Raw genomic sequence first — 13,323 nt, 5'->3', positions numbered from 1 at the left:
CGAAAGTGTGTTGACTGCTATTTTCTATTTTGATTGAATGCTCAAAATTCCCACTGCTTAGAATGAGAAATAGTTGGCTCCTGTTTACAAATACAAACAATGGTAAGGACAAATAACAACACCTACTCATTGATGGTCATGGCTTTTTCACTTGGCACAGTAGAGCTGTCAGTGGAGGGCAGTACTGAAATGAGAGGCTCTTTGTCTAAATGATTCTTCTTATTTTCACTATAAGCATCGTTGTTTTCAGACTGTAAATATATAATGGTACAAGTTATTACAGAAGCTTGTAAATATGTAGCAAACATTTCAAAGCCACAGAATCATAGAACATTACAGCACAGAAATAGGCCCATCAAATCTGTGCAGGTGTTTTTTTCTGTTAGGGCACCTAGTCTAACCCATTGTCCTGCTCGTCCCATACCCTTTAATATTCAACATTTTTAAGAAATTATTAAAGTACTTATTAAAAGAATTTATGGATTCTACTTCAAAAAGTAGGCAATGTTGTGGCGGAAATAAACAATCTTGGTAATGTACAGGATATATGTGTTTTGAAGCTCAGATCTAGGTCAAACAGAACATTGGGGTTGTGTTCAGTCTAGTTCAGCATGACCAAGCAACCTGGGAGGGGCATGGAGTCGATGGCAAGCATGCAGAATTTTGCTGGCTGCCGTAAATGATGGCTTTGGTCTTCCTGATGTTCAAGTGGAGGAAATTTAGGCTCTTCCATGACTTAATAACAGACAGGCAGCCCAACAGCACGGAGGTCTAATGCAAATCTACCTCCGCCCACACCTCACTCAACCGGTGGCCTCCTGCCCCCTTCTGATCTCCATCTTCGCAGTTGTCCCTTGGCCCTGGTCCAATTATCTCCTCCCTCTAATCCCGCTTGACCTGAAGACTATACATGACTTGACTATCTGCGTGTAATGACATGGGAAATTGACTAGTAATATAAAAAGAAACTGGAGACAAGCACTCTTTAAGCATGCTGCTTCAGTCAAAAATGTTTGACTGCAACATAAAAACGGATGCATGGCAGCCTGCCACTATAATCCTCAACTTACCTACACTTCCTCACCTCCCCAGTACTCATCCCACCACTACCACTCAACCCAATCCTCATACAATGTCATGGCTCTGTCTCATACTCACCCTCTGATGCATCTCTTTCACGGTCGGCCGCACCCAAACCAATGCATTCAGCGGTTGGCCACGTCACCATCACTCACTCAAGCGTCTCTACTTTCTCCCCTTATAGAAGAGAGCCCAGAATGCACGGGAGAGGGTGAGGACCGGAGGGGGTCCGCAACAGGTAATTGTGCTCACAGATGCGGAGCAGAAGGTGCTGGAGCAGAGTCACACCCTCGAGTGCCTGTCCATCGGGGATGCCGAGACTGGCACACGACAAACATCTGGTGACAGAATTTTAACATTCAGCACACACAATATCAATTGATGTTAACTTGCCTTGCCATCTTCAGCACCTCAACATCTGTCATCATGCTTAATATTGCCTTCTGTTCTCTTACAGGGCCTTCAGCGGCCGCTGTGACGGTGGAGGGCGATTCCTCAGAGGACCTGCCGGCCTCTGAGGGTGCACCGTCACATCTGAGCGAGCCATCCACCAGGGCAGATACACACACCTTGGTGGGTCCCCGTCCGCAGTTAGTTGGGGTCGCACATGGTGAGTTACCACACATATGTGAGCACGAGCAGACACTGGTGGCAGGGGCAGCTGTGGAGAGTCCGCATCAGTGGGAGCACCCTTCTCCAGCTCTGCTCAGCTGGACACAGATGCTGAACCCTGGGGACCATCCTTTAAAAGGAGAATGATCGAGGGGCAGCAGCACATTTGGGAGGTGCCATGCGCAGTCTCCACAAACGCGCAGAGGATGGAGGAGTCCAACTCCTGCATGAGTGGAATGGTGGCACAGGTACAGGAGGGGATCTCCAAGATACTGTCACAGGGACATGAGGGCATCTCTGAGATAGTGTCGTGGGTAAGTGCGGGAATGTCTGCGATGGAAGGAAGGCTAGCCTCCATCGAGCTTCAAGCATGGCTCAACAATGAGTCCATTGAGGCCCTGACAATGGCCGTTCGGGCTCAGGGTGAGCAACTTTCTGCCACCTTAAACAGGCAGGCATATACACTAGCACTGGCCTTACAAGGCTTCACACATGTCCTCCAAACTGTCGTCCAGCAGGGTGGTAGGACTTATGTGGGCCTGGCCCAGGAGAAGGATGATGGCAAAAGGGGACATGGAAGTGGGGACGCCACTCAAAGCGCTCCCACGTCTCACCCGTTGCCCCCCTCTCAACCAATACCCGCAATGCTGCCTCCTCTCCAGGTGGCTGAGTCTGTCCCTGCACAGGTGCAAGTGGAGCAGTCTTTGGAGGGGCCCACACGGGCACCGAAACCCAGAAGGCGTTGGCCCAAAGCATCTAATCATTCAGGGCATGAACAAGAGCAATCTGCCACTACCTCTGCTGCAGCCACAGGGGAAGCACCACGTAGGAGTAGTAGGAAGCGTAAGGCAAAGGTTTTGTGAGCACAAAGGGGATGCACAAGGGTGTTTGACGGTTTGTCATGTTTTTTATTTATATTTGATTTTTGTTCAACTCACATTAAATATTATATTGTCACCATTACTGCCACGTCTTGGCCATTCTTGACTGGCTTGTGTAATAAGTCCCTTTCATGACGTGCACCATGAACACCAGCACTTGACACCCACTGTAGGGTGACCCAATGGGTGGTATATGTGTAATTGCATGACTATTTTGTGCAGGTGCCTGTGGCGCAGCACTGTGTTGTGGAGCTTCACGTGGCAGAGGTGGACGGCGTGCCTGGCAAGGCTGATGATGTTGCTCGTCCTCAGATGAAGTGATGAATGCAGCTATGGCACCCCCCATCCTGACGGTGAGAGTTTCAGGTGGTCCGCAAAGTAGGTAAATGTGTTTGTACAGCAGAGTTTAGGGTATAAATTGATAATTTTGAGTGGAAAGGCAAAGGTGTTGCAGCCAAAACTTTGTCTGATGTAACAGAGTGCCCTGCTGCAATAAATGAGGTATTCCCCCAACTGTCAAATAATCCTTTGCATCTCCCACTGGCTGCTGACTGAAACACGTCTGCTCCAACAGTACGGGAAACACGCTGAGGATCCTTCAAAATTGCACCCCTGCCAAAATGTCTACTCAATCAGGTATCTCAAGTACTTTAACTATGTGTACAAGTATGTAAACCATCATCCCACCGGCTTTAATTGCCGGTGGGACTCCCATATTCGGGAGGCGCGCACGCACCCGAATGCGTCACTGGGGAACCCGGAAATCAGCAGGTTGGAGCCGGGCTCTGAACCCGCTCTGGATATCTAAGATTTTAGAAGCCCCCCTGCCCCAATGCACCCGTTCCGCCATCCGAAAATCAGCCCGAGAGTTTGTTTCCTACATAGGAGTCATAATGTTATTATACTTGCATAAGTCTTGAACCAAGATGCTTAAAGAATCTTCACACACAAACCTTGCGCATGGACAAAAAGTGTAAAGTTACAATTGCAAATTTATGCATCTGGCCCTGGGGCGAGTTCTCTACAGGGCAGCAAAGCTAAAGGTTTATTGCTAGCCTGCACACAGGCAGTTCCCAAAATGACAACACATTGTCAAGTGCCTTCAACACAAACTGTTTATTTTTGCTGCTATCAACGTTTTGATTCGGAGGCAGAGAGTAAAAACTGTTACAGAAAGTTTCCATTGCCTCCATAGCAAATTTCTTGGGCCATTTATACTGCAGAGTTGTACTACATAGGGGGAATTAGATTGTAAATGTTAAGAGTATAAGCCATTGTATTACAGCCAAATGCTACGGTTTACAAAAATGTAAAATTTAAGAATAGGAAGAGGATTCTTGGAGAATTATGTATTAATTAGCCCATTCAGCAACAAAGGTGTTAAATGTCATATTTTATGCAATGGTCATCTCGATTGCAGCTTTACAATGTAGGCAACTGAACGACAAAAGGGTAAATCAGGACAGCCTGAAATTTCTGGGAATGCAGGTTAGTTTAGAGGAGGAAACTATTTAAGGGGCCGTCCACTTCAATAGGATGGGAGAAACATGAACATTTTAAAAGAAAGTAAAAAACTGAGATCTCTCATTTTACTTCTGACTCAGCTTCTCTTTTTCCCTCTATCACCTTCTCCCTCTTCCCGATTATTTGTTTGATTTAAGTTACCTTGCATGTTACTCTGTACCAGCTTCTTCATTTCTTAGGTTACCTCTGCTACTTCCTCACTTTCCTTCTTCCCCCGTCCTAAAATTTAACTAGTCTCCTACCTACTTTAACCTTGAGCACTTGCCATTTTGCAATTTCTCCCCCATCTCTCGCGCTACCCTCTTCAAAGTAATTTCTTCCATGAGACCCATTCCTTGCTTCCATGATCCCCTCCCCATATGACTCCTAACTATTGAATTTCAGTCCTGGTCCCCTTGCTAGCCAATATTGTTAATGGTTTTTGTTCCTCAACATTGATCCATCTCTCCCTTTCAAAACTGCTATAATTACCCCCTTCTCAGAAAATTAATCTTTACCATCTTTCCTCTTTAATTACCATTCCATCTCCAACCTCTCTTTGCTCGCTAAGATTCTTGAATATGTTGCTGTCAATCAGCTCAAATCTTCTGAAACTCCCTATTTGAATCCCTCCAGTCTGGTTTCCACCCTTTTCACATCGCTAAAATGGCTCTAACTAAAATGAAAGATATCCTCTGTGACTCTCATTGTGGCACGTTATCTCTCTTTCTCCTCCTTGACCTCTTTGCACAGTTGACCATGTTATTCTCCATTGCTTCTCCTTTGTTGGCCAGCTACTTGCATGGATCCACTCCTACCTATCTGAACGCAGCCAATACATTTCCATCAATGCCTTTACTTCCGTCCATGCGCCTCTGGAGTCCTCCAAGAATCTATTATTGGCCCCCACCTCTTTCTCATTTACATGTTGCTCTTCGATGTTAATTGTATGATTTATATCAACTAATGTTAATTGTGGTGGGTATCAATTGGGGAGTCTCTTGTATCCTTTTTATAGGAGAGCTTATCTAGGGTGTGGTGTGTGTGTAAGGGGAATCTCTGTGAATAAAGTCTTGGAAGCAACTGAAGACCAGGCTCCAGTATTCTATCCTTCACCACCAGGCTATCCAGTTATAACAATCGGTGATATCATCCGCAGGCATGAAGTCAGCTTCGATACGTAAGCTGATGACACCCAGCTCTGCCTCTCCACTTCTCTCAACCCCACAACCACCCCTTTGCTGTCAGACTGCTTCTCTGATATCAAGTCATAGATAAGGCATAACTTTCTCCAACTGAACATGAGGAAGACTGAAGCCAGCTGTGACAAAAATGAAGCCATTCTGTCTTGTTTTAGCTTTGCACAACTTCCTTTAAATTCAATTAGCAGTCATAGAGTTTTAAAAAACTAGCTACAGTCAGAATCTTATTCCAAGATTACATAACAACATAAGAAATGGGAGCAGAAGTAGGCCATACGGCCCCTTGAGCCTGCTCTGCCATTCAATAGATCATGGTTGATCTTCGACCTCAACTCCACTTTCCCGCCCGATCCCTATACCCCTTGATTCCCCTAGAGTCCAAAAATCTATCGATCTCAGCTTTGAATATACTCAACGACTGAGCATTCACAGTCCTCTGGGGTAGAGAATTCCAAAGATTCATAACCCTTTGAGCGAAGAAATTTTTCCTCATGTCTGTCCTAAATGGCCGACCCCTTATCTTGAGACTATGACCTTTAGTTCTTGACTCTCCAGCCAGGGGAATCAGCCTCTCAGCATCTACCCTATTAAGCCGTTTACAAATTTTATACATTTCAATGCGATCGCCTCTCAATCTTCTAAACTCCAGCGAATATAGGCCAATTTTACACAATATCTCTTCATTGTACAATTGCAGCAAGACCTCCTTACTCTTATATTCCAACACCCTTGCAATAAAGGCTAACATACCATTTGCCTTCCTCATTCTCATTAGACCCTTGGTAATTCACAATTTCCAGTATGTTTTTCCTCTATTCCTTCTATAGGGAAAAGAAATGAAGGTCGAAAACGTTTTACTATAGTTATACCCTTTTATGTTTTGTAATATTGTCCTTTAGCAATATTGCTGCTCCCCCTCCTTTCCCAGTTCTGGAGCACAAGTCTTCAGCACCACATCCGGGATGTTGTCGGGGCTCATAGCCTTTGCTGTATCCAGCGCACTCAGCCGTTTCTTGCATTCATGTGAAGTGAATCGAATTGGCTGAAGACTGGCTTCTGTGATGATGGGGATATCGGGAGGAGGCCGAGATGGATCATCCACTCGGCACTTCTGGCTGAAGATGGTTGCAAACGCTTCAGCCTTGTCTTTTGCACTCACGTGCTGGACTTCGCCATCATTGAGGATGGGGATGTTTACAGAGTTGTTTAATTGTCCACCACCATTCACGAATGGATGTGGCAGGATTGCAGAGCTTTAATTTGATCCGTTGTTTGTTGAAACACTTTGCTCTGTCTATAGCATGTTGCTTCCGCTGTTTAGCATGCGCGTAGTCCTGAGTTGTAGCTTCACCAGGTTGGCACTTCATTTTTAGGTACACCTGGTGCTGCTCCTACGCTCCTCATTGAACCAGGGATGATCCCCTGGCTTGTTGGTAATGGTAGAGTGAGGAATATGCCGGGCCATGAGGTTACAGATTGTGCTGGAATACAATTCTGCTGCTGCTGATGGCCCACAGCGCCTCATGGAGGCCCAGTTTTGAGCTGCTAAATCTGTTCTGAATCTATCCCATTTAGCACAGTGATAGTGCCACACAACACGTTGGATGGTATCCGCAGTGTGAAGACGGGACTTTGTCTCCACAAGGACTGTGCGTTGGTCACTCCTACCAATCACTGTCATGGACAGATGCATCTGCGACAGGAAGATTGGTGAGGACGAGGTCAAGTAGGTTTTTCCGTCGTGTCGGTTCGCTCACCACCATGCCGCAGGCCCATTCTGGCAGCTATGTCCTCCAGGACTCGGCCAGCTCGGTCAGTAGTGGTGCTACTGAGCCACTCCTGGTGATGGACATTGATGTCCCCCACCCAGAGTACATTCGTGTGCCCTTGCTACCCTCAGTGCTTCTCAACATGGAAGAGGTCTAATTCATCAGCTGAGGAAGTGCAGTTGGTGATGATCAGCAGGAGGTTTCCTTGCCCATGTTTGACCTGATGCCATGAGATTTCATGGGGTCCAGAGCCAATGTTGAGGACTCCCAGGGCCACTCCTGTTCTTATGATTCTGTGAGTATGGCTATGTCAGGCTGTTGCTTGACTAGTCTGTGGGACAGCTCTCCCAAAGTCCCCAGATGTTAGTGAGGAGGACTTTGCAGGGTCGACTGGACTTGGTTGCCTTTGTTGTGTCCGGTGCCTAGTGGTCCGATGCCAGGTGGCCCTTCTGGTTTTATTCTTATGATGACTTTTTTTAGCGAGATTGTACAACTGAGTGGCTTGCTAAGATTAACTCAGTACAAATTTTGCAAAACTTAAGGAAGAACTTTTGCACAAACACGGACTGTGTGATTGGTTTAATTATATATACACAACAGTGAGCTATTTTTAAACATGACCAACAGTTATTTAAATCCACAAAGTCCGGTAGCTGTTTCAGGATATTTATGGAGTTGTAGCTGTTCGAATCTAAGAGTCAGATTGAAACTTCCAAGAGATATACTTCAGACTAAGACAGCTCCCTCAGTGGTAAGAAATAAGAAGAAAGGAAACACTGTTTTTATAAGTTATTTATAAAAGAATTGCTTAGCATTTAGATTGTTATTTTCACTTGTTCATCTTTATTGTTTGCCTTTCGAGGAGCTAGATACAAGGATTTCTAATGTAAATGTATCCATGTTTTCTAATAGAGTTACTTTCACTTGTTCATCTTCTGTCCCACCAATGGTTGCACAGACTTCAGCTGACTTTATCCTGTCATTTGAACTCTCTCCCTAAAACCCTCTGCCTCACCATCCACCTTTAAAAATCTTTTCAAAACTTATCTTTTTGACTAAGTTTTCAAAAAAAACCTCCTTATGCCCATTTCCTTATTTACCTTTATCTGTGAAACACCTTGGGATGTTTTTTATGTTAAAGCTGCAATGTAAATCCAATTTATCGTTGTTATACATAGAGTGAAGCCAATTAAAATAGGGCTATGGTAGTGCAGTTAGTTATGATACTGGACTAGCAATCCAGAGGCCTTGGCTAACAATCCAGTAGAATGTGAGTTTAAATCCCACCATGGCAGTTTTTTAAAAATCTGGAAATAAAATCCTAGTATTGATAAAAGTGACCATGAAGCTATTGGATTGTTGTAAAAAACAAATTGGTTCACTGATGTCTTATAGGGAAGGAAACCTGCCATCCTTACCCGGTCTGGCCTATATGTGACTCCAGTCCCATAACAATGTGTTTCACTCTTAACTGCCCTCTGAAGCAGCCTAGCAAGCTACTCAATTGTACCAAACCGCTACAAAGAATAAGAAGGTGGTCCACCACCACCTTCTCAGGGCAACTAGGGATGTGCAATAAATACCGGCCTTGCCATCGATACCCGAGAATAAACTTATTTTAAAAGCTACATGTATTATCACCTGTGATATAGGCACATGGACTATTGTACTGCCTGCTAGCCTGTCTCAACAACCTGCTTTTATTTTATTCAGCTGCCTCCAGTACTCCATTTGAATTAGGCAAATAAAGTGGAAGTCAGAGCACATCCAGAGTATCATGCAGATAGCAGACATAAGACAAGAAAACAATCGGACAGTGATTATTTATATTAATTGAGAAACAAACTGAATATATTATGCATGTGAAATAAAAGTGCCCTGAAAGTTTGCAGGCTTTCTGCTGCACTCCCATCCCAAATATGGTCCCATGCATCGGTGGGGTGTGGCCAGGGAGAGAGGACTCCTAAGCTGGCCTAGGATCTGTTGGGTGGCCAGTACGCTGAGTGAAATAAGGCATACCAACCTCCTGGCTGGTGCAAGTGGATCCCACCTCGGGGGTCTAGGCTTGGGTCTTAGCCTGCACCCCTGTAACACAGTTGACAAGCTTCCAACCTGATTGGTCCACTTTTCAAGGGGGCTGGTAGGCATTTTTGAAATTTTCCAGTTTGGCTGCTTTGTATATGGGAGGGTGGCCTCCACTGCTTCTCCTGCCTCCCCCTCCCACTAGCAGATCATGAACTACACATCAAATAACAATTATGTTTTCCATTTATAAATAATTTTCAATAGATTATACATTGACATACCTTGCGTTTTCTTCTTGATTTTGTTGATGGTTTCTCCCTTGAGGGACTGGAACCTTCATTAACATTGCTATTGCAAATCACCTCAGCAGCATTTTTTTGGGTTAGAAGCTCTTTGGGTAACTGTCCAGGAATTTTGGATAAAAGTGTCAAATCTATTTTTACCCAGAGCGACTTGAGTTCCTCATTGTCTTTCAAAGGTGAAAGAAGTTCATTTCGGCCAAAAGGAACTAATGCAAACAGCTGTCCCTCTGAGTCATTGGTTGATTCATTAGTAGTCCTATTGACAGAGCTGACTGCGCTGCAGCTCCTGACTCTGCTGAGACTGTTGCTACAGTCACTTAATTTGTGGTTGTCTGGCGAAGTAGAAATTGGTGGAAAATTGGCTGAAAGAAATTTTTCATCCTCTGGGTCTAGTCCTGAGCCTGATGAGGTTGAAGATGATGAAGATTCAGTGTCAATAAATTCTCTGGATTTAGGTATATTTTTACCAGGTCCCCTGTGCTTCCTCTTTTCGCAGAGAGAACCTGTCTGCAATTCTCTTTTAGGCCCTACTTTATTGGCATTAGGCTTTGTTTTGTGCAGTTCTGATGTACTGGAGTCCTGGCTTCCTTTTCCGTTAGAAATTATGCTTTGATTCTCTGAGTTGGGCAAGCTGAGATCATCTCCAATGGACATTTTTCCTGTCTTCCTGGGCTGCTTTTTGCCCAATGTCCTTCTCTGGGAGGCAGATTCAATATGAGTAAGTAACTTTTGTTTACCACTTTTAGTTTTGTGAGCAGTTCTAGGCCTTTGCTTTTCTTTATTAGGACTTTGATTTTCTCGCTCTTTGAAGTCTGTTTGGCTGAGTACAAGAGCTTTTGCCCTATCCTGGTTCTCAGACTGCTGTTCATTATGATATTGATTGTTGCTGAGTCCATAATTGCCATTCTCGCTCACAGTGGTGTTATTGTTATGTGAGTTCACTTTGTTTAACCATTTGTCAAGTTGCCACTTGTTAGTTGAGGTCTGCTCTGGCTAGAAATAGATGCAAATTTAATATAATCTTTCAACACCATAAAATATAAAGATGCACCATTAAATCAACAATAATTGCAGAAGCAAGGCTAATTAACTGACAGTGATTCCACAACAGTAATTTTTAGGAAGACTTGTATTTATTAGTTGCTTTTGGTCTCAACATGGTTTTGGAATGCAGCCCAGCACTATAATAACTTGAATTGTTAAATTTCTAGGGTGAAAGATAAAATTGAAAATTAGCTTGTCGCAGTTATTCGCTTAAAAAATTCAACTATAAATGGTAATAGCATTAATTAAGGTTAATAAAACAAAATTATTTAATAAATTTCAGACATTATTTAAGGTTAGATCAATTGCCCACTGACGTTACACCACTGCCCAATGTTATTTTTTTGCAGATAAATATATGGGAAAGATAATGTAATAGTTAAGTGGGTTTAAAAACCTTATTCCTCTTAACCCTCTAATGATGCTTACTTTTTGGCACTTGCCACCCTTTTGATCTTATGGTATTATCTTGTTGCTTACCTTTAATACCAATTGCTATTTAGAAATTTGTTCCTACCTCAGGGGCAGTGATATGTGAAGGTTTGCTACTGTTGGTGTCACTCGAGCAACTTTCAGCTTCAGAGTCAGACTCTGAACTGCTTTCTGATTCACTGGAACTGCTTGGCTCATCACTGTAATGACCTGAAGCTGTGCCTTCAGTCTGTTGCATTGGACCACTGTAAGAAAGTATAATAAAGGTTACAAATTAAGCATGTATCTGTTTCCAAACCCTAGCAAGAATATTCACTTAGGGTGTATTATTACTTTTGCATTGCTGAAAAGTGGTTTCTGTTTCGTAGGAATGCAAAAGTCACTGTATAAGGTCCGAGTCCTGATTCTAGATCTTCTGGAGGAAGTCATCTCACACTGTTTTGGCTTGACACCAAATGGAATATAACTCAGTCCAAGTCTAGTTTAAAGAGTACTTAGAGGGTCATTGGAACTGGAGCAGAGGTTATTTAAATTCTTGACAGTAAGAGCACTCCCATCTATGTTCTCAATATATTTTAAACTTACTGGCTGGGAAGAGAGTTCGACTCATGAGTGTAAATGCACACGTGCACAGCTGTCGGCTAGACCCCAGAATCAACTTCACAGCTAGACAGTATAAACAAGTGCTGCTGGTTGTGAATTGATACTTTAACTGAGATTAGTAGCTATGACTGCAGCCTCAATTATCATGAACAGATTTATGATAACTTAAAAACGATGTTGTAAAAAATATCAAAATGGGTAGTGGATTAGCCACCTATTTTACAATCTGCTTGATTTTCCTTTCCTCGGATGGGGTATAACGGGTGGCTGATCCTCAAAGCACTGTGATCTCCCCTGAATCCTTTCCACTGAATCAGTGTCTCTTTGAAAGTATTATGATTAAAACTTTTTTCAAAAGTGTAGGGCCGATATTAACCCCCTACAGCCAACGAGAACGGGTCATGCTTGGTTAAAATAGAGACATGTCCTGCCATCTGGCTTAGTGCTGCACTCACGTCGGCCTCTATGTTAACTCCTGGATTTTGGGAGGCGTGTGAAGCCCTTGCTGGGAACACCGGACACCAAGGAGCGGCAGGCTCATTAGAAGGCTGAGAACGTAAGTCAAACACATTTTTTAAAGGTTTCCTTGGAGGCCCGGAGGAGCTCTCATGTTCTCCCTGGCCTCACTGTTCCTCTTCTCCTTCTGATCTGAGGGGCGGCCAGGCACAAGGCCTAATTTCAATTTCTTTTGTGGGGACTCCTGCGTTTGGGCAGCCGCCCGGCAATCTCGGAGGAAAAAAGAGGTGGAAGGCCCCTTTTACTGACCTCCCACCTCATTTGTATGGCTGCCCCTACACTTGCACAAACACTTCACTCCCACTTGGGGAATCCCCAAGAAATTCCCTGGGTAGCATAAAGTGGGCTGAGAACAGGTGCCACAATTCTCCACCCCTTTTTGCTCTCTTTTGTGCCTGGGAATTGATCATTACCGAGTTGCAAAGGAAAAGAAAATCTGCTCCCATGTTTGTTCATTTAAATTAATGACTTTTGATAAAAATATTGGACTTAACTGAAAATATTTTAAATTTGGTGATCTAGCATACAAGAACACTGACTTGGTCAGACAGTTTCAAAAAACATCTATGGGGAAAATTTTGATGTGATCCCTTTCATCGGGTGGGAGTGGGGGCAGAGTGAGCCCATCGCCTGCCCAGCGAAAGCAGTCAGAGGCCCAAACCACTTTAATGTTTGGGCCTCATTACCATATTTGCAGGGAGCTGCCTCCTCATTCAGCGCAACACGCCAATCGGGGTGGGGTGACAGAGTGGAACCAGTCGACTTAACAACAACAACAACTACTACTACTTGCATTTATATAGCACCTTGACCATCCCATAGTAAAACATCCCAAAGCACTTCACAGGAAGGATTTTCAAACAAAATTTAAAACTGAGCCACATAAGGAGATATTAGGAGCGGTGACCAAAGCTTGGGCAAAGAAGTTTTGAGGAGCGTCTTAAGGGAGGAGAAAGATGTAGAGAGGTGAAGAGGTTTAGGGAGGGAATTCCAGAACTTAGGGCCTAGGCAGCTGAAGGCATGGCCGCCAATGGTGGAGCGATTAAAATCGGGGATGTGCAAGAGGCAAGAATTGGAGGAGAACAGAGATCTCGGAGGGTTGTAGGGCTGGAGGAGGTTACAGAGATAGGGAGGGGGCGAGGCTGTGGAGGATTTGAAAACAAGGATGAGAATTTTAAAATTGAGGCATTTCTGGACTGGGAGCCAATGTAGGTCAAAGAGCACTGGGGTGGTGGGTGAACTGAACTTGTGCGAGTTAGGATACTGACTTGTTTAAGGCAAATCATGTTTAACTAACTTGATAGAGTTGTTTGACGAGGTAACAGAGAGGGTCGATGAGGGCAATGCAGTTGAT

The 13,323-nt window shown here is 44.0% G+C and overlaps 1 protein-coding gene across 1 annotated transcript in view; it reads right to left on the bottom strand.

Annotated features, from left to right (window-relative positions):
• aff3 (AF4/FMR2 family, member 3) overlaps window positions 1–13,323 on the bottom strand; it is an 86,396-nt gene that overhangs the window by 61,208 nt on the left and 11,865 nt on the right. Inside the window, exons 2-4 of the mRNA XM_067986693.1 lie at window positions 10,936–11,095; window positions 9,354–10,367; window positions 127–251 (exon numbers count right to left, since the gene is read on the bottom strand). Of these exons, the coding sequence (XP_067842794.1) occupies window positions 127–251; window positions 9,354–10,367; window positions 10,936–11,095 (1,299 nt within the window). The remainder of the gene's footprint in view (window positions 1–126; window positions 252–9,353; window positions 10,368–10,935; window positions 11,096–13,323) is intronic.

Source organism: Heptranchias perlo, chromosome 6, assembly GCF_035084215.1.
Source record: "Heptranchias perlo isolate sHepPer1 chromosome 6, sHepPer1.hap1, whole genome shotgun sequence".
In the NCBI taxonomy this organism is placed as follows: domain Eukaryota; kingdom Metazoa; phylum Chordata; class Chondrichthyes; order Hexanchiformes; family Hexanchidae; genus Heptranchias; species Heptranchias perlo.
Note: the sequence above shows the minus strand (reverse complement) of the source record. Positions and strands in the feature narration are given on the sequence as shown.